Source organism: Dipodomys spectabilis, unplaced genomic scaffold (assembly GCF_019054845.1).
Source record: "Dipodomys spectabilis isolate Male_0828 unplaced genomic scaffold, ASM1905484v1 ptg000004l, whole genome shotgun sequence".
Lineage (NCBI taxonomy): Eukaryota > Metazoa > Chordata > Mammalia > Rodentia > Heteromyidae > Dipodomys > Dipodomys spectabilis.
In genome coordinates, this window is record NW_024870681.1 from 12,184,692 (window position 1) to 12,206,023 (window position 21,332).

Sequence of the window (21,332 nt, forward strand, 5' to 3'; positions counted from 1 at the left end):
ATGCCTGGGAGAAGCCATGGGAGGACCCAGCCTGGGCTGCAGGCTCTGACCATGGGCATCAGGGATGCCCAGAGGACTGGCCATCTCTTCTCTCAAGGAAAGCAATTGTTCTGGGGCCCTGGGAGGCTCTTCCTTGCCCTGCTGCTGCTGGTTTCCATCAAACAAGTAAGAGCAGTTTTTCCTTTCTTCTATTTTTAATGTGATTAGTTGTGCATATCTGATTTACAAATGCCATTTAAGTCCCTGGGAGGGGCAATTTGAGAACTAGAAACCAGTATTAAGAAAATAACGATTGGCTACAACTTTAGCATCCAGAGGTAATGATATTTTTGGCCTGTTTTCCTTAGATCCTTTTCTATACGTTTGTTGGTTTACACAGCTGAAATGATAAAGCATGAAGTATTTTCTGTGCTGGCCCTGACATCATGTTATAGGCATTTTCCCATGTCTATGGGAACTCTGCATAGCATTTAAAATTGCTGCCTGGATCTGGGCACCTTTATCCTGTCTCAGGCTTGTTTATGTTTAATGGGCAGTTATCTATTCATTATTCTTCTTTTCCTTTGCCTTCCTCTATTCTTCCCTCTGTCCTTTCCCTCCCTCCCTCCCTCCCTCCCTCCTTCCCTCCCTCCCTCTCCCTCCCTCCCTTCCTTCCTTCCTTCTTTCCTTCCTTCCTTCTTTCCTTTCCTCCCTTTTTTCCTCCTTTCAATTTATTATATAAATCTAGAATGTTCAATGTTAAAAAAAAGATGCATAAAATTTAAGAAAGTTTAAGCATAAACCACAAATCACTTCAATTCCATCAGCTAGAGATCACCTTCATTCCTTATCTGGGGGCTTATTCTTCTTCTATACATTTTTCTACCAGTCATTTATATACAATTAAAAACAATAAATGTATTGTAGGCTCAAATTATAGTTGTTATTTAGTAATAAAACAAATTCTTTCTGATTTCATGCTTTCCGAAGCTCCATTTGGTAGGGTCTCTTGTTATCTCCATTTATAGATGGAGAAACTGAGTCCATGGATTTTTTTTCCTATATCATGATTTTTTCCCCTACATCAATAAATGGCAGAAAGTTGACAGTTTCCAGGATATGTTAATAGATTGTGTCTCTTATAGTTGGGCTTTCTAGTAGCTTACTTTTTTTTTCTTTTGTGCTAGTACTGGGTCTTGAACTCAGGGCCTGGGCACTCTGTCTTAGCATTTTACTCAAGTCTGATACTTTACACTTGAATCATACCTTAAGTTCTGGCTTTGTCTACTGGGGCTGGCTTTGAACTGGGATTCTCAGCTCATAGTTTCCTGAGTAGCTAGGATTACAGATGTGAGCCACTGGGGCCTGGCAGCTTGCTTTATTCTAATCCAAGGAAATCAGGTCTTTGTCTCTTTTCTTTCCAATGTCCCATTTTTAAAGGGGCTATAATGTGAAGGAACCCCAGTATTGCTCAGTTGAGAAAAGGAACTATTCCCAGGGAATAGTTGCTTCTTGGCTAAGGTCAGTTCCTGTTTGGCCCCAGAGATAGAGGCTTTACCAGGGACTAGGGAGGCAGGAAACTCCACTAACTGTCTGCATCACGATTCTCTCCACTGCCTTCGAGCCCTCATGGACATTAAGAGTGAGCCCCATCAGAGGTCTGGAAGAATTCCTTCTTTGTGCCCTACTCAGGGCCTGTGCTTGTCAGGCAGACACAGCCACTTGAGCCATACCCCAAGCTTTTTCGCTTTGTTCTTTTTTCAGATAGGGTCTTGTGCTTTTGTCTCAAGTAGCTTCAGACTTCGATCCTCCCGATTCTACCTCCTGCATATCCGGTACTGTAGGTATACACAACCATGACTCGCTTAGTCTGGAGGAATTCTTGCCGTGATGGCAGACCAGGAGATGCTCTCGTCTGTATCCACCCCAGGACTTCCATTGTTAGTATTGTGGGATCATGGCTGAGGACTGTCATCAGTGTTTCTATTTTCTGAATATTTTACCGTAAACCCAATGGATGTGTCTAGCTAATTGCTTCATTGTCATCTCTTTCTATCTGCAAACACATCCACTGCCTACCCCATACCAAGCGCTGCTATCGTGCTGGACATTTGTGTTGTTACAAAATGCTTCTTGACATATCCACTTGCTTAATACTCACGACCAGCCTCTGAGAAGAACATTATTAGTTGCACCCATTTTATAGATGGGAAAGTGAGCAACAGATGAGCTGCACGATTGCCTTTCCTCACGTAGCTTGTGAGTGAGTGGAGCCATTGTGTCTACCCAGCGGGTGGAAGCCTTGTGTTCTGTCACGTCTAGCACTCTTGGGAGCTGCTGACATATGACTATTTATATATAATAAAAGCAGCATCTGCAGTGTCTCAGGCTGGCTTACGATGCTGACAAGGCTACACCTTCGTTCCTTTGCACTGGTATTTCCATAATTAATAGTGTGCTGTGTGTGCTGTGCTGTGTGTGTGTGTGTGTGTGTGTTCCCTTACCCCCTTGCCACCCTGTTTGTGACGCTGTCTTCCCATGTGTGGCTAGGATCCCAATGACCTTCTCCTTGGTCCCTATCTCCAACCTCATCTTCTTCCTTCAGATGTTTATATTCCAAAGCTTGGTGTGGACATCCATGAAGACGTTTGCTCAGATCTATTTTCCCTGCCTGGAATACAGGGGACTGTGAGATGTTTGCAGGCAGGAAGTCTTCATAAAATTCACTTAATGAGAAATTCTCAGAGATAGTTTGGTTTCTAAAGACAAGCAGAGTGTGTACACCCTCTCACTCATTTGCATTGTTTAGTTAAGTCCTTGCATTAAAAAAGTCATAAACTCTCTCTCTCTCTCTCTCTCTCTCTCTTTGTGTGTGTGTGTGTGTGTGTGTGTGTGTGTGTGTACTGGTATTGGGGCTTGAACTCAGGGCCTTGTGCTCTTACTTGGCTTTTTTGGTCAAAGCTGGTACTCTACCACTTGAGCCATACCAGCACTTCAGGATTTTTGTTAGTTAATTGGAAATAAGACTTTTCTGCCTGGGCTGGCTTTGAACCTCAATCCTCAGATCTCAACCTCTTGAGTAGCTAGTATTACAGATGTGAGCCACCAGTACCCAACTCAAAATCATAAACTCCTGAAGGCTCTTAGAGAAGTGATTTTATACATTATTGGCAGAAGTGTTGACAGAGTTTCAAGTAAAAAAATGTGTGTGGGGGAGGGGGAAGGAGTTTAGACATGATCAAAAAACCCTTTAAAAATGGTCACCTAGAGATTCCAACTCAGAGTTTCTCCTAAGAAAATAAAATGGTGAACTGAGAATCATCATCAAACATGCTTTATCTTTGAAACCGTCTGAAAACAGTTTTGCTATTTGGTACTGGAGTATTTTATTTTATTTTTGATCTGGTAGTGGGGCCTGAACTCTGGGCCTGGGTGCTGCCCCTCAGCTCTTTAGCTCAAGGCTAACGCTCTACCACTTGAGCCACAGCACCACTTCCAGTTTTTTTCTTTTTGCTTATGGAGTGCTGAGGAATCGAATCCAGAGCCTCATGCATGCAAGGCAAGTGCTCTACCACTGAGCCACCTTCCCAGCCCCAAGTACTGGAGTATTTTAAAACAAAGCTACATTACATTTGTTTATTGGATAATATGTGGTCAACAGAGGGTGTTTTATTTACTTGATATGTTTTTTTGAAATGGAAATAGTTACGATACATCTTCTAAGTGAAAAATGAAAAGCCATAAGAGCAGGACTCAATGAGAAATGGAAAGGAAGAAAGTAAAATATGTGTGCAGAGAAAAGAGTCTGGATAGAAATTACTGAGTGATGAGACGAAATTCCTCTGGTCTCCCATTTAGGGGAACCTGTAATTTCTGTTTTATCTGCAGTGAAAGACATTCATTCTGAAACAAAGGAAAAGATTTAAAGAACATCAACAGCAAGGTTTAATTTTACCCTCTTCTTGTTATCCCCTTCTCAGACATATTCAACACAGAGGGTACTGGCGGCTAGGCAAGCAAAGGAGGGTCAAGCTGAACCTTTCCAGTTAGAAGAAAATCCACCTATATATTTCCTTTCCTTGTTTCATTGGGAGCTTGACTGTGGATGAACTTGGATATCCTTCCTATGTTTTTGATGCCTTTAGAACAAGTACTAGAAGACAGCCTGATTTTGTCCAGCTTACCTAGGCTGACCAAATTCAGCAGTTTTTAGCTTTAGCTTGTTTTTCTGTTTTTTTTTTTTTAAATCTAATATTACTAGAATTTAAACTCTAGACCTTGCATTTGCTAGGCAAGTGTTCTACCACATGACCCATGCCCCCAATCTTTTTTGCTTTTAGTTTTTTTTTTTTAATATAGGTCTCACTTTTGCCCAGGGCTGGCCTCAGACCCAGATCATCCTATCTATACTCAGGTCCCTGAGTAGCTGGGGTTACAACCATATGCCACTGTACCTGACTATATTCTTTGAGATTAAGGTCTTGTTAACTTTTTTTGCCTGGGCTGGTTTCACACTGCGATCCTTCTATATCCTCCTCCTATGTACCTGGGATTTTGACCATGGTCATTTGTTATAGAAAGAGCAAGGGAGCTAGGAGAATATGACTGATTAGGACTGATTTTCTTATCTCTTCATTAGGCAGAGCCCAATGAGGCCCCTGAGGGCATAAATAACATTTTATGCAAGGAAGGGTCTGACTTGGAGGTCTTTGAGGACTCTGGAAACTTACTATTTAGTTACTACCTGCTAAATCTGTTAAAAGAAATAGCATGAGTCAGTTATGGTCCCATTGGAATATTTACTTTTTAAAAATAATATGCTAATCAATTTACTTATTACTTCTTGGGCCATAGCCAAAAGAAGGGTATTAGTAGAGATTTAAAGCTCATGACAAATGAAAAGGGACAGATACCAATTATTGTATTGTTATTGTTACTCCTTGAAGGCCAATTCATGGTTCCCTAGCTGTGTGCCAAGGTACTCCACGGCCCCACTGCGAACTCACAGAGGACTCTGAGATTTTTTAATTTTTAGTGAGTACCGTGGTGCCTCTTGGCATTTACTAGACTCTATGCTCAAGGCAATGGTAGCTATGAAGTGAGATCATTCTCCTGCATTTGATGATAGGGTATCTTTGAAAAACTAGTTGTGATAAAAAGCAACTACTGAACAGAACCTAACTCAGTGTGGAACAGGAAATGAAGGTGGCTATATTCAGTCCAGTTCTAAAGCTTGTGAAGTTGTGCAATACCCAACAGGCACTAAGTTGTTAAGACATAAATATTTATGAACTGTTTGGACCTATTTACTTAATAAAGGCCTTTCAATATATCTTTTGGTCTAGGAGTACTTTGGAAAATTACTAAGCTTGTAAGATCACATGCACTGAGAAAAATCTGGAAACCTCTGTGTTAATAGTGACCCAAAACACAAGCTCTTCTGGAAAAAGCTGGTTGTTTCATTCTCTGGGGGAGGTGCAAACCAGGAACCTACAGATCTGCCATCATGGCATGTCGGGGGAGGGGAGATTGGATTTACTACTCAGGGAGCAAAAGCAGGCACTCCACAGCTCAAAGAAAGCATATATACATATGCTTCTCCTCTCCCTATTGTGACATCCATCTGCTTTCTTTCTTTGGGGTTATCTACCTGGTTGGTCCCAAACAGCATCTGAGTCTGTTATGTCTTGTGAAAAAAGATAAAATTTCCAAGTCAAGGGCAGAATCACAGAGAGAAGAACTCATCCGGACATTTTTACCAGCTGATTATATATTACCTTACATTACTGGATCCTAATTTTTTTTAACCAGTCCTGGAGCTTGAATTCAGGGCATGGGCACTGTCCCAGAGCTTCTTCTTGTGCAAGACTAGCACTGTACTACTTACGCCATAGCATGGTTTCTGGATTTTTTTTTTTTTTTTTTTTCTGAGCAATTCATTGGAGATAAGATTCTCAAAGACTTTCATTCCCAGACTGGCTTTGAAACCAGATACTCAGATCTCATCTTTTTTTTTTGGCAGTCATGGGGCTTGAACTCTTGGCCTAAGCGCTGTCCCTCAGCTCTTCAGCTCAAGGCTAGTGCTCTACCACTTGAGCCACAGTAACTCTTACAGCTTTTCTGGTGGTTTATTGGAGAGAAGAGCTTCACAGTCTTTCCTGCCAGGGCTGGCTTTGAACCTCGATCCTCAGATTTCAGCCTCCTAAGTAGCCGAGATTACAGGCCGGAGCCACTGGGGCCTGGCCTAAATTCTTTTTTAGGATTAGAAACATGCTCATCTTTGTGTCCACTCACCTCCTTCTTGCCAGTCAACTGGACAGGATAAGAGAAAGAAAGGCCTATCTTCAAATCAAAAGAAATGGTACAAGTTCACAAAGAGAAGGTTTTTGCTCCATGGCTTGCACAGCTTAAATGTAAGGACTGTGTTCCCAAGATCCATGGAATGAGATAGACAAAGGTCAGAAAGAAAAGCATCTCAGGGTCTCTCTGTACAGCAACTCAGCATCTATCTGCTCGGTGGGTTTGGCTCTATACAAACAGGTCCTGCATGATGCAGGTCTTTCTCATGCACATTATTGAGTCCTTTGTGATGATTCTTTTGGGGATCCAAATAGTCTGAGGGTGTAGTTAACCAGTTGTGGGAGGGTGTGAAGGTTTAGCATAAATGTATTGGATGAAATGACTATCTTGCTTAGAATTCTTGAAATGTAACCCTTCCTTAAAGATTTTGAACCAAAAATTATATTTTGAGCCATTCTGATTAAGTTATGACTATACATTTCATATGTACTTTTGAAAGATAAGGATGGGAAGGGATGGGAAGGGGAAACAAAGGAAGAGGCTATAATGCTTGATAAGAAACGTACTCATTATCTTGCCCATGTAATTGTAACCCCTCTGTACAGTATTTTCACAATTAAAAAAAATGAAAGACAGACATAAGCTAGTAGAGAAATTCTGTGTCTTGGTGCAGGCCACAGGGCACTTCATTGGGAAGTTTTGGAGGCCTGATGGGCAGCTACAAGGTCAAATCTGAGTTTGGTACTACTTGAGGGGTAACTGCTCTTGTTTGCTCAGGTTCCAGGATCTCTTCTAGAGGAGACAACACGGAAGTGGGCTCAATACAAGGAGAAGTGCCTGAAAGATTTACTCAAAGAGACTTCTGGTAAGCACATACTTTGGTTATCAGTTGCCCCAAGCTTGGTAGCTCACCACAGTGATCATCATTGATTGACCCTTACAATTCCCATGGGTCAGGGAATCCGGCAGGCCAAAATGTTTGGGGTTAAACACAACATTTCTGTAATTCTTCCAATAATTTCTCATCCTTGAACCTTCTAAAAAGAGGGAGGTCTGTAGCAGTCTTTATGAAAGCTAGACCAACTCTCAAGGGCAGGGCAGAGGGTTCTGCTTCTATCAGACAACCCTCACCGGTGCCCATTCAATCCCCTCTTCTCTTCTCTTCTTAGGTATATTTTGTAAAGGAACGTTCGATCAATATGTGTGCTGGCCTCACTCTTCTCCTGGAAATGTCTCTGTTCCCTGCCCTTCCTACTTGCCTTGGTGGAATAAAGGTAATAAATATATTATTTTTTACCAATTTCTGACAACAAGAAATAAGTAATTTTTTTTTCAAATTTCTTGAAAGACCAGCTCCTCTTGGTGAGGCTAGTGAGGAGGCAGTTAGGGGGAAGAGCACCAACTCCTCTTCCCCCACATAGATCTTCTCAGATTTCAGTATGACATCTTCTTTCTCCTTGTATCTCCCTGTAGTTCTACTTAGGGTGGTTCCATTTATACCATAGACCTCTTGGGTTGGTAGAAGACAGAGTGATAGAGTCCAGATCTGGATACCTCAGAAAGTTGGTGGCAGTGAGGATTAAGAATAGTCAGTTATGGAGAAGAGAAAGGGGGTGGGGGAGCCTGGGACACTCACAGCCATGCAACTTGTGGTTTGTTAGGGCAAGGACTTTAAATTTTCCCTTGCATCAGCTTTGGGAGGAAGTGTCACTGAACTGGTGCTGTGAAGCGCCATGGGGTTTGCATAGAGAATTAATCACTTAGCTTACCTTGATCCTGTTTAAAGGAAGTGAATAATAGGAACTCAGGATAATGTTCTTCATCCCCACCACTTGCTCCAGAAACATGACCTCTTGATCATTTTACTCTGCCAGGGGAGAGAATGAAGAAGATAGAAGGAGAGAGAATATATATATATATATATATATATATATATATATATATATATATATATATTCAATGAAGATGAGTTTCTGGGAGTTAGTGACATAATATATAGAATTGTCCTATGATGTAATCCAATTAGTCTCAACTCAGAAGATATGGAGATGTGGGATGTCTTGGAGAAGACAGAAGAAAAGGTACTAGAGAACTTTCTGGAACAGAGGGATCTGAATGTTTCAGGCCAACAGGCCCTATGGAAGCTTCCCATGAGCCAGTTCAGTGAAGTAGAAAGAACACTCAACTTTAAGTCAGAAGCTCCAAGGTTAGGTCCAGTCCCTCTATTTTATATTTTAGCACTTGGGTTAAGTTCTTGGAGCCTCTGATCTGTAATTTCCTTGTCTGAACAGTGATGTGAATACTAGCAAATTCTTAAGGTAATTTTGAGGAATTAATGAGAGAGAGGAACAATGAGAGTTTGCCACTTAGCAGGTACTTTTTTTCCCTTCTTTTTGTCAGTTGTGGTACTTGAACTCAAGGCCTGGGCACTGTTCCTAAGCTTTTTTGCTTAAGGTTAGTGCTCTGTCACTTTGAGCCATTCCCAGTTTTCTGGTAGTTAACTAGAGATGAGTCTCACAGACTTTCCTGCCTGGGATTGGCTTTGAATTGTTGTGATCGTCAGATCTCAGCCTCCTGAGTAGCTAGGATTACAGGTGTGAGCCACCAATGACTGGCTAGCAAGTGTTTTTTTTTTTTTTTTTTTTTTTTTTTTTTTTGTAGCAGTCCTAGGGCTTTAACTCTGGGCATGGGCATTGTCCCTGAGCTCCTCAGTTCAAGGCATGCATGCTACCAGTTGAGCCACAGCGCCACTTCCAGTTCTGGTGGTTAATTGGAGATAAGAGTCTCATGGACTTTTCTGCCCGGGGTTGGCTTTGAACCGTGATCCTCAGATCTAACCTCTTGAGTTGCTAGGATTACAGGCAGGAGCCACCAGTGTCTGGCTTGCAGGTGCTTTGTAAATGAGAGCTGAAGCTGGGTCCAAGATCAGTCCCAGAATCTAAAAGCGTATGTCCATTCTACCTTAGGAGTTTCTGGCATACACTAATAGAAATATGATTTGCAAAACTGGGGAAGTGATTCTTTTCCCTAAACATTTATTTTTGCATTCAAGCATTAGAATCCTCGTAGCTTTAGAAAAGTAAAAAGAGACCACGGAGACAGTGGGAGGGCTTGGAGAGCAACTTCAAATGTGAAGAGATGCAGCAGATACTTTGAGATACAATTAAAGGGATAAACATGATATAAGAAGGGAATGAGATGGCAAATATAGGCTGTATTGAAGTCTATGGTTGTTCAGTGAGCCTGGAGCCTGACTGTTAAGGAAGCTGTGCCACACTGATTTTGTGTATAGGAAGGTGCATAGAGTCATGGAAGAGGTTAAAACATAAGAAGACATAGGAGATCTGTAGTTAGGAAAGACATCATTGACTGCATGCGGCTGTTGGACTGAGGAATCAGGAAGGTGAGTCTAGAGATGACTGTGGTGACCAAAAGAATCAGTTGCTAGGAGTTTGGATTTGGGCAGAGTTGAGAGACTGGAGGGAAGGGAAAAATGAAGAATAATCTTGGAGGTAAAGTGGTCAAGACTCCCACCAGAAGGAGTAGAAATAGGGAGATAAGAGAAGAAAATGAGAACAGGGAAGAAGAAATAAACCCTTCCCATTCAGGGATGGCTTCAAATTCCAGGTGGCTCCATTCAAATTCCTACCTCCTCTGGTTGGCAGCTGGGTCTGCCAATTCGTCTCCCTTCTATCTCCTTTTGCTCCTGCCTTACTGAGGGCTCACCAGCGCCCTCTGACTTGCTTATCCTCAGCCCCCGATCTGGCCCTTTCCAGCCTCCCTCCACAAGGCCTTCTAAAATGCCAGTCAAATGGCATGCATGAGCCTCTGCTCCCTGGTCAGCATCCTCTCCCATTTCCCCCTTTCCTTCCACTCCAGCAAAATGAACAACTGCCAGGCCCTTTTACCTGACCAGTTACCATTACTTTGTGCCTTTGCTTACTCTCCGGTCTAAGATGTCTCCCCCAAGGTTCTGCCTGCACATTTCTGCCCCAAAACACAACTTAAATCTTCGATCTTTTAAGTAAAACTCTCCAGCTTCTCCCATTTACCTGTGAAGTCCCCATGTGGCATTGGTAACGACTTATGCCACTTTTTGTTTGTACTCTCCCAGTTAGACTTTGAGTCATGCCCTGTTCAGGGTAGCATGCTCAGCCTAGAGCATAGAGACTGACATGGAGAACATAAATGTCAAGTGGCATTGTTGTCATTGACTCATCTAATCGGCATTCACTAAGCATCTATTGTGTACCAGACATGGTATTTCAGTGTTTGGTGTACATTAGTAACCCAAACAGAATAAATTTCCTCTCCTTCCAGAAAGAAAGTCATTGATAATCAATAAACCCCACTTGTAAGTACTGATGTGATGTATTCTAGATAGATAGCATGGGGAGAATGGCTGGAGGGATGGGGGTGCAAAGAGTGAGTGTATTGTACATTTAGTAGCCTCAGTAATGAGGTGATGTTTAGCCATCACTTAACGATGATGAAGGTGGGCTGGGAAGTGGCTCAGTGGTAGAGTGCTTGCCTTGCATGCATGAGGCCCTGGGTTTGATTCCTGATCACCACATAAGCAGAAAAAGCTGGAAGTAGCACTGTGGCTCAAGTGGTAGAGTACTAGCCTTGAGCTGAAGAGCTAAGGGACAGTGCCCAGGCTCAGAGTTCAGGCCCCATGGCCAACAACAACAACAACAACAAAAAGAGGATGAAGGCTTTAGTTAATATTAGTCAATAAAGGAGCTATGTTTACAAAAGAATACACCTTACTGCCAAGGACTATTTCGGGAACTGCCTGGGCTGTTTCAAGAATAGAAAGGTAGAGAGATAAGGCTGAAGCAAGAATGATCAATAGGTAGTAAGAGACAGAGAGATCTGAGAACCCAGTCTTACAAAATTTTGTGGAAGGCCATGCAAAGACTCTGATTTATCCTTAGACAAGTCTTGGGAGATTTTGAGCAGAAGTTTTTTTTTGTTTTTTGTTTTGCCAATCCTGAGGCTTGAGCTCAGGGCCTGGACACTGTCCCTGAGCTTCTTTTGCTCAAGGTTAGCACTCTACCACTTGAGCCACAACACCTCTTCTGGCTTTTTCTGCTTATGTGGTACTGAGGAATAGAACCCAGGGCTTCATGAGTGCTAGGCAAGCACTCTACCACTAAGCCACATTCCCAACCTTGAGTAGAAGTTTGATACACACTTATATTCTGTTTAGCTCACTGGCAGCTGGGCCACCCAGAGAAGTGAGGCAAGACTTTCTGAGGAGAGATGATGGCTCCAATCAGGAAGAAAGCAGAAGGCTAGGTGTCAGATCTGGATATATTGGAAAGTGGAGATGATTAGGGAGGGCCATGTGAGACAGATAGAAGGCAAGGATGGCTTGAGTGTTTGGAGCATACTGCTTGTGATGTCAAATCAATACTTTGGCAAAGGTGTTAGCTAGGCAGGTGGATGTACTACGTGTGTACCAATGCATTGTCTATGACATGCATGATCTAGAGGAGGAGGTTACAGCAACTTTCCAGTTCTTATTGATTCTCCAGGTGGAGGAACTTCTGAGAGGGTTTTCTGGAGTAAGCATGACTAAGTCACACCATTACCCAATATGGGCAGAGTGACTTGCCCATCATTGGTACATATATTATTTTATTTAATCCTCCTTGAAAGCATAGAGGTCTTCCAAATTCCTGACAAAAAAGTCATCAGGACTGTAGGGTGGAAGTGCTGGTCTCAGAATACCAGTTTGTGAATAGGTGACACATTAGGCTTCATTTGGGTTCTATCTGCCCTATGCCCACTGTTCCCTCTTCATGGGTGCCACTTCTTGGTTATCAGGAGGAGAATCTCCATGGAGTAGGCATAGGAGCCCAGGTCAGCATCTCCCAGCTGGGCTGTACCTTGTGGGGGAGGGGATGTGGATTAGAGCATCTCTGAGTCACCCGGGTGCTGTTCTAACTCCAGAGACATCGGATAAACACATCAGACATTAGCAGATCATGGTTTGTTACAAAATCTGGAGGCTTCCGCATTTTTCTTTCTGTTCTAAATAAACAATAGGGATGTTAATGAGCCCCCAAAGGGGGAAATAAGAATCCCTTTTCCCTGGGATTTTCCACAGCTTTGCCACCAGGGTGAGGACCTTCCAGTGTGCTTAGGGAATGGGCGGTATGTTCTGACCTTTCCTCTAGAGCTTTGTTTACTTTCAGAGAGCTCAGGAAGGGCCTACAGACACTGCTTGGTGCAGGGAACTTGGCAGACACTAGAGAACTCCACAGATATTTGGCAGGATGACTCCGAATGCTCCGAGAACCACAGCTTCAAAAAAAACGTGAGTCTTCTTGGTTTGGCAATAAGGCATTTCAGGCCCCAAACCACCTTCCTGCAGGGTATGGGGTAGGAGGTAGGTCATACAAAGAGCCCTCTCCCAGCTCATCCACCACATACTCAGCCAGGTGAGGTCTACAATCACATAAACCTTGACGGCAGTCACAGAACTCCTTCCACTATGAAGGTGAAGCACAACATCGCAAGGAATGCCTCCAGAATTGTCCTGGCCTTTGTGCCTGAATCCTTCCTACAAATTCTCTACACTTGGGTTTCAGTTCAACTGTTTCCTTCAGAGAGAGCCCTTCCATGGCCATCTAATTCAGAGTGGCCCTTGGGCTTACTTTTTTTTTTTTTTAATCATATCCTTGATGTTGGGCTTACTTTTAATTATACCCCTTGATGGAGTGCCTTTATTATACCTGTTACTCTCAGAAATTCTCAGGTGTTTGGCTGCTACCTACCTACCATCTATCTTGCTGATGGTCTGTCTATCATATCTCTTTTCTACCTATCAATTATCTACTGTCTGTCTGCCTGCCTATCTATCTATCTATCGAATCTATCTGTCTGTCTATCTATCTATCATCTCAGAGAGTGTAGATCCACTAGAAGCCAGGGACTGCAGTTTGACACAACACAAGGTCTGGGGCCTGGCAGCCTGGCCATATATTTAGACTATTCACTTTCTGGCTGTATTACTTTGCCCCTCTGGGCCTTTGCTTTGTCACCCATCCCACAGGGATCTTATTTACTGTGTGTAATCATTGTGAGGATTCAGGGAGACAAGAGATGTAAATTTCTTAGGAGAAATTCTGGCATGTAGTCAGCAAGCTCTTAGCATGTAGTCAGTAGAATTATTGCCCTACTGCCAGGATCCAGGATCCAGCAAAGTAAATGCTCAGCAAATCACCGTGGCAGCTCAGAGAATGCCCAATGAATAAACAAATCTACCCTTCAGATTTGACTCCACGTGCTTTCTCCTTTCCTTCCTTCCTTTTTTCTTTCAAGGACGTGTTTGATTAATTTTTGTTGCCATTTCTACACTAGTTACTTAAATACCTCTTAACATTTTAAGTGAGATGGGTACATATAAGATAGCAGTTGCTTGAAATATTTCATGTACCCTAAACAAGCAAATCTTTCTTAATTCTTAAATAATTCTAGCTTACTGAATACATTTTCTTAAATATGTTAATCCTATTTTCAATTTAAAGTCTAAAATCAAGTGCCTGTTGATATAATTCATATTGTAACTACTACAGCAATCGATTACAGCCTTGGATGTACCATATTCTAATTAATGTCAGACAGTGCAAGTAATTTATCACTCTTCTATTTGAGGGGTGGAGAGAAGGTTATGTTGACGCCAGGTTTAATGGCAAAATCTGAGCAGTGTGCTTACAGATGTTCTTTATAAAATTCCTTTAAACTTGCTAATGTTTGAAATTTTTGTAATAAATACTAAGGTAAGGCACAATCCTATATCTGAAGAAATGTAATGATTTGGTTAAACTTTGCCTGGTTGAGACAAAAATGGAAACTTTTATACAAAATAACAGTAGCAAATTGACACAAGAAAGTAGGGGTTTCTGTCTCAGGTGACATGGTTACCATGAGACCCAAAGGTCGTTATGTCTGGTTATCACCAGCAGTAGTGTGGGTGTGTTAGCAGACATTTCCTTCTACCCCAGGAGAAAGAAAGTCTCTGGCCAGGCACTGATGGCTCATGCCTGTAATCGTAGCTACTTACGAGGCTGAGATCTGAAGATTTTGGTTCAAAGCCTGCCCAGGCCAAAAAGGCCTTGGGACTCTTGTCTCTAATCAACTACCAGAAAACTGGAAGTTGGAGCTGTGGCTCAAGGTGGTAGCACACTAGCCTTGAGCAAAAGAGCTCAGGGTCAGCACCAGGCCATGAGTTTAAGACCCATGACCAACAAAAGAAAAAAAAAAAAAAGAAATGATCTGATCTGTAACATTTTCTAATTCCTGTGGTGTAAATGCTCCTACCGAGGCCAGTTCCAAGCTGCCAGTGTGATGTTACAGGATGCAGATCTAGGAGAGATGTGCAGAAGCTAATAATAGATATGTTTCTATCAGGTAGACAGAACAGTGAAAGTAATTATGTACTGAATGTAGAAAAGTAGCTAGAAAGCTATTTATCTTTGAAATAGTTGGTTTTATTGTAAATTTACAAGGTTAAGTATTTAATTTGTGTGTGTGTGTGTGTGCGTGTGCACGCGTGTGAGTGTGTCCACATGCACGGGTGTGTGGTGGTACTGTGACTAGAATTCAGGGCCTGGGTACTGTCTCTTAGTTTTTTCACTTAAGGCTGGCACTCTACTTGAGCCATAGCTCTACTTCCAGCTTTTTTTCTGGTTAATTGGAAGTAAGAATCTCATGGACTTAACTGCCCCAGCTGGCTTCAAACTATGATCTTCAGATCTTGGCTTCCTAAGTAGCTATTGTTACAGGTATGAGCCACAGGCACCTATCCATAGTTAAGTTTTTAATAGCACTTGTGTTTTCCAACTGGCTTACCGGTAATTGTCCAGCTGGTCTCACATGACAGTAGGACATGGCATGGTTCACAAGGTGATTTTTTTCAGTCTTTTTTTTTTCAGTCCTTTGGGGGGTGGGTTTGATCTTTTCCAGGTCCAAGACATTTCACTATCTAGTCATTTGGTTCTGTTTCATTCAGGGTCTGCAACACCTCACCCCAGATGTGACTCAGTTCCTTTACTACCTAGTAGGTGGTATGTACTCTCTTCCTATCAGAGATGAAGGGCCTTTCCCATGCTCAGACCATTGTTTCTAAAGCTTTAGACTTTAGGTTTGATTGGTGGAATTCTGTGTTCCCTATGTAGCTTTATTCTGTGACAGGTCATACCTCTTAAAGGGATCAAAATGACACGTGTAGTTGGGATGGCATTTAAGAATCTGCCTGGCTTTTTTTCATCACACAAGTTATGCTCCCTTAATGCCTTAAATAAAGCACATTGTGTCTATTTCTTATCTTCCCTCCTTTATTGGAAGCTATAACTATAAGGTTATAATCATAGTAAAGACTACTCCCAAACCCTTGACTTAGTACAGGGGTAAAAAAATATAACTGGGAGAAAAGTGAAGGAAGGGGTGACATGGTCAAAAAAGAATCACACTCACTACCTAAATTGGTAGTCCCTTTGCATAACATCTTAATAATAACAATAAAATTATATTAAAAATTATGTTACATACAGTTGTCAATAAATGCTGAATTGATGGTTTCACAAATTCGGAGTCAACTGGTAAGTAATGGGGTCTGGGTGTCAATGCTCACTTTAGAGATCCTTGGCCGATTCTTGTATCTAGGCAGTGTGCAAAACTGAGTTCAGCAGATGTGAACTTGGCTTTGGTCTGCTGCAGCACCATCCCTGAGCCAGTGAGTAGAGACAGCAGAATAAGACTTTTCAGAGACAGGAAGTAAGGATTCCACTCTAGAACAGTGAAGACTGTAGTAGCTCACACCTCTAATGGCAGCACTTGTAAACTCAAGAAGGAAGATTGTGAGTTTGAGGACACCCTAGAATATATAGCAAGACTATGTCTCAAAACAACCCAAAAGAAAAAAAGTAGTGGGGACAAGAGTATTGCCTTCTCCCCTCTGCAAATATTCTTATTTCCAAGAATTCAAACACTTAAAAAATCTTCTATCCATGTTTACCTGTGCTTCTTATGGTGAGTAGAAATTTTGCCCCCAAAAGCTCACTATTTGTAAATCTTTGCTCTTCAGAGTTTTGGCAAGTGAAGGATGTCATGTTTTCCCAGCTATCAGCATGCTGAGGCCCTGGTGCATGATGAGTGGCACTTTGTAGGTTGTGTGTCCACGTGCATAAGCATAAACGAGTATGTTTAGATGCCTTGCTATGGAATCATGCATAGCAGTATGGAAATGCTACTTTATCTTACTTCAGGCGATTTTCAGTGCCCTTATAAAGAATCCTTTCTATTCTTAAATACAGAATTTGATCATTGTGTATTTTTCAGTTCATATCTATTCAAGGCACAATTTTATTATTTTGTTGTGATATTTACTTTTTTTGCATGTGTGCTAATACTAGGGCTTGAACTTAGGGCCTCCTACATTTGATCCTTGTTTTTTTTTCCACTCACAGCTGGCACTCTACTACTTGAGCAACAACTTCAGTCCAGTTTTTTTTGTGCTGATAGAATCTAGCAAACTTTCCTGCCTGGGCCAGCATTGCACTACAATCCTCATATTTCAGTCTCCTGAGTAGCTAGGATTACAGGCATGAGCGACCAGTGCCTGGCAAAATGCATAATCTTAACATTGATATGTAAGATGGGTTGAATGAGAAGGTGGGACTCTGCTGTTAGACTTAATAACACAGGCATTCTGATAAGCAAGATTCAGGCGATTGGGCCTTCTTCTACAAGTTATCTATATAAAGTTGTTTTAGGAGGGAGCCATCAGGGCCTTAGAGAACAGGATTCGTTGACTCTAGTGACAGCACCCTAGGAGCAAAGAGCCTGTCTTCCATCCCAAGGTACCCTTCTGTACTTGATATGATTCATTGTTGGGCAGTGGGTTCAATCATGGGCTGAGTCTCACTTCTGGCTTCTCATTCATTGGGGTCCTTGTCCTCTGAGAGGTGCCAGAGGTCAGTCTGCTGCCCTGCTGGATTATTAACAAGGGTAGGGAAGGAAAGATATCAAAACAGGTTGGGGGATAGGGAGCATGTATCTATGCTTAGAAGGCTGGTGGCCCTGAGCATGGGGCTGGGTTGCAGGCCATGTCTTGGTGGTCACATCTACTCTCTATTTGTGTTCAGGTAGATCACTATGCCTTGCTGTCCACCTTGCAGCTGATGTACACTGTGGGATACTCCGTGTCCCTTATCTCCCTCTTCCTGGCTCTCACCCTCTTCTTGTTCCTTCGGTGAGTAGAAATTTTGCACACCTGTGATCAGACATGGATCATAGAATTTGCTCAATGACAACCTCTGGAAAGCACTATATACCTGAGCTGGGTGAAGGCATGGACCATTAGAGCTGAAAGCTACTTGATGTAATCTGAAGTGCATCCATCATCCCAGTTTGCAAATAAGGAGAAGAGAGGAGAGTCTAAGTTCCAGTGAGAGTTGTTGAGGTGTTGCTGGTCTATAAAGGCTGATGAGTGTAGAGCTTGAACTTGAGTCTAGAACTCACACCACCTTTGCCTCTTTTAGATGAAATACCTATGTGTCTAGGCCCTGATTACACCAAATTCCACCACAGCTCCCTCTCACCACTGCTCCACCAGAGGTGTCATTCTCACAGAAGACATGGAAACATTTTCCTAGGTGGTCTGGAACTCCTGGGAAACTATCGAGTACTGAAGTACTTCCTCCTAGTGCTTTGTATGCCTCAATTCATTTCACTCTCTTCCTAATTTGAATAAGATGAATTCTGACCCTTAGAGATTAATATTAGTATTGTTTCCATTTTTATAAGTAATTTTACTGGAATATAGAGAGATGAAGGAACTTGTCCATAATCACAGAGCTGGTGTGTAATGGAGCCAGGATCCCAATCACACAGGCTAGAATCTGAGGGTTTTCATTATGAATCCAAAAGTCTAGTGCATTTTGTTGAGTCATTTTTATTTTTTTTGGTGGTGGTGGTACTAGGGATTTAAACTCAAGGCCTCATGCTCTTGCTCAGCTTGCTTGTGCAGCTGTCACTCTACCACTTGAGCAATATCTCCAGCCTGATTTTCTGCTGATTATTGCATGGAGATGGAATCTATGGACTTTTCTGTCTAGACTGGCCTTGAACCCTGTTCCTCCTTATCTCAGTCTGTTAGGCAGCTAGAATTACAGGCATGTGCCAGTATCTAGCTGCTACATCATATTTGTAAGAGTCAACCAAATGAGATATTTCTGGATCCACTAAGGAGCTGTCTGAGGCTACCTCTAAGTCTGGGTCATTTCAGGAACAGAAATAAATATAATACAGAATGAGCAGTCCGCATGGAAAGACACAAGGATGGGAATTCTGGAAATCTGAGTGTGAGTTCCAGATCAATCTCTACATGGGCTTGCTAGCCCCAGGTTTCATTTCATTTGACTCCCCAATCTCAGGACCTGCTTCAGCTCCAAGAACAAAGTCATGACCACATATCATCTTACAAGAGCAATCTTTGAAGGGTGGGAACTTTCCACCTCTTGTGCCCATATCTGACATCTCCCTCCACATAATCTTCCCAAGTTCAGAACCAAGCCCAGGAAAAATAATTGCTCAGCCCTGCAGAAAGGAATGTCAGCTGAGCATGGTTAACTGGGTGTATGTTTTGTCTGGAGTTTTGGGAAAAGCAAGGCCCAGTCCCTCCCCTCAAATATTCCTGGCCTATCCAGGGAGGATGCGTATGTAATAATATACCAGGACTTCTCCCCCCACCAGTGCCAGTCATTTTTTTTTTTAAATTAAATGTGTAATACTAGCTATAAAGCAAATTGGTGGAGGTAGGGGCTTCACAGTGGTGAAAAGGATCTTTCAGCTAGAGGGACTGAAGATTCAGTGTTTTGTCAGCCTGTTTAGCAGAGTCAGCAGGAGGCTCCGGGGATACCTAATAATATCTGACATTTTTCTGGGCATTGACTACATGGACTTCATACAGAATTCACAGGTGAAGTCTCCCCAACCTTTTGAGATGAAATGTATTCTTAGACATAGCAGAGCTTCCTAGAGCCATACTCTAGTCTCAGAGTTTCTGATCTGAATCTTAGCTCTTCTCACCTCCATGATACTTTGGATAAGTTGCTTAAGCCTTCTGCTTTAATTCTGTTAGGCATAAAACCAGGGTAACAAGAGGTCCTACTTCTCTTGTAGTGGCAAAGTGTAAAGACACCCACAGTCTGTGTTCATGTGGATTGGTCAGTGTGTTACATAGATGGTAGCTGTTGTTACCCTCACTTTATAGTCAGGAAAATGAGGCACTAAGAAGTAAGGCACATAATCAAGTCATCTAGCTTTGAATAACCCCCACCCCTACGCCTACCACAGTACCTATGTTTTCATTCAGTAATGGATCCATAGGCAGGACAGGCAGAGTTCTGGTCCCAGCCACACTTTCCTGAGGCAAGGCATTTGTTTTTCTCTTTATGCAGAAAACTCCACTGCACACGCAATTACATCCACATGAACCTGTTTGCTTCATTCATCCTGAGAGCTGTGGCTGTGCTGGTGAAGGATGTGGTTTTCTACAACTCCTACTCCAAGAGGCCTGACAATGAGAATGGATGGATGTCCTACCTGTCGGAGGTAGTCTTCTGCCCCATTGCAAAAAGGGGCTCCTACCTGATGGGTTAGAACTGGGAAGAAGAGGGAAGGTGGGTGGGACTGGGGAGGGGAACAGAAAGATAAAGGGATGTACAAGGTTTTCAGTTAGAGAATCAGCCCATGACTTAGAACAACCTCCCAAGAGGGGGCCAGGTAAGGAATCCACATGCAAATGAGCACACAACTTCTGTTGTGTGTTCTCAGGAAGGGATTTTTTTTTCATTTATTAGCAAAAGAATTGGACCAGGTCAATTTTTTTCAATTACACATTTTTAAAGCAACAAGGCTCTTCTACAACAGTGAAAGTAATTTTTCCTATCCTGCTAGTAATGTGGTAACCTGTTAAACCAACCTTGCATTCCTGGAACAGTTCAAATTAAGCATTGACAGATTATTTATCTCCTATATTGTTGGATTCTATTTGCCAATACCAAGTTATGTATAGCATTAGTTTGTTGGCATTTATGAGAAGAACTGGCCTATAGTTTTCTCTTCTCATAAAGCTTTTGTCATCAAAAGCTTTGATACAAAAGCTTTTGTATCAAGTTTGTGTTGACCTCTTAAATTGGAATGTGGCCCTTCCTCTCCTTCTCCCCCCACAGAATTTATTTAAGATGTATATTATTTATTCCTTAAAATTTTGGGATATTATACCAGTGAACCTTTTGGACTCATGGCTCTTTATCTTAGAAAGTTTTAAGTTATGACTTAATCATGAATCTTACATCCATGGTAGTGAGTTTTTCTATGGAATTGTCTATTTCATCTAACTTTTCAAATTCTTTCACATAATACTGTTTAAGATACTCTCTTTTCATCTCTTCCTTTTTATTGGCATTTATTAATTATAGAAAAAGATTTTATTGTGGTATATATTCATATATATGAATATATGTACTTTGGTCAAATCCACTCTATTAGGCTTAATGGTTTTTGTTATTATATTTTCATATGTGCTTAGTCATCCTCCCTCCTACTGGTTCCTACTCTTATTCTCCAAATGATTTAAGGTCTGTTGTGTCTGTGATTGTGTCTCTTTTTATTCCTGATATTGATTGTAATTTCTCTTTCTTTTTTTTTTTTTCTTGGATTATCCTTCCTAGAAGATTCTCAATAATTGAGAATCTTTTGTTTATGCTCTCTTTTCCACTGATTTTTATTGATTTGCTTTTATTTTTATTATTTCCTTCCATGTATTTCCTTTGGATTTAATTTTCTCTCACCTTTTCTAACTTCTCTGATATGATTTTAAGATAATTAATTCTCAGCTATTTTTCTTTTCTTTTTTTGGGTCAGGTCATGGGGCCTGAACTCTGGGCCTGGGCGCTGTCCCTCATCTCTTCAGCTCAAGGCTAGCACTCTACCACTTGAGCCATAGTGCCACTTCCAGCTTTTTTCTTTTTGCTTAT

The 21,332-nt window shown here is 41.8% G+C and overlaps 1 protein-coding gene across 1 annotated transcript in view; it reads left to right on the forward strand.

Annotated features, from left to right (window-relative positions):
• Positions 1 to 21,332, forward strand: part of Glp2r (glucagon like peptide 2 receptor) — a 55,669-nt gene continuing 34,337 nt past the window's right edge. Inside the window, exons 1-6 of the mRNA XM_042694568.1 lie at positions 1 to 165; positions 7,057 to 7,144; positions 7,449 to 7,553; positions 12,483 to 12,604; positions 17,436 to 17,542; positions 19,752 to 19,905. Of these exons, the coding sequence (XP_042550502.1) occupies positions 1 to 165; positions 7,057 to 7,144; positions 7,449 to 7,553; positions 12,483 to 12,604; positions 17,436 to 17,542; positions 19,752 to 19,905 (741 nt within the window). The remainder of the gene's footprint in view (positions 166 to 7,056; positions 7,145 to 7,448; positions 7,554 to 12,482; positions 12,605 to 17,435; positions 17,543 to 19,751; positions 19,906 to 21,332) is intronic.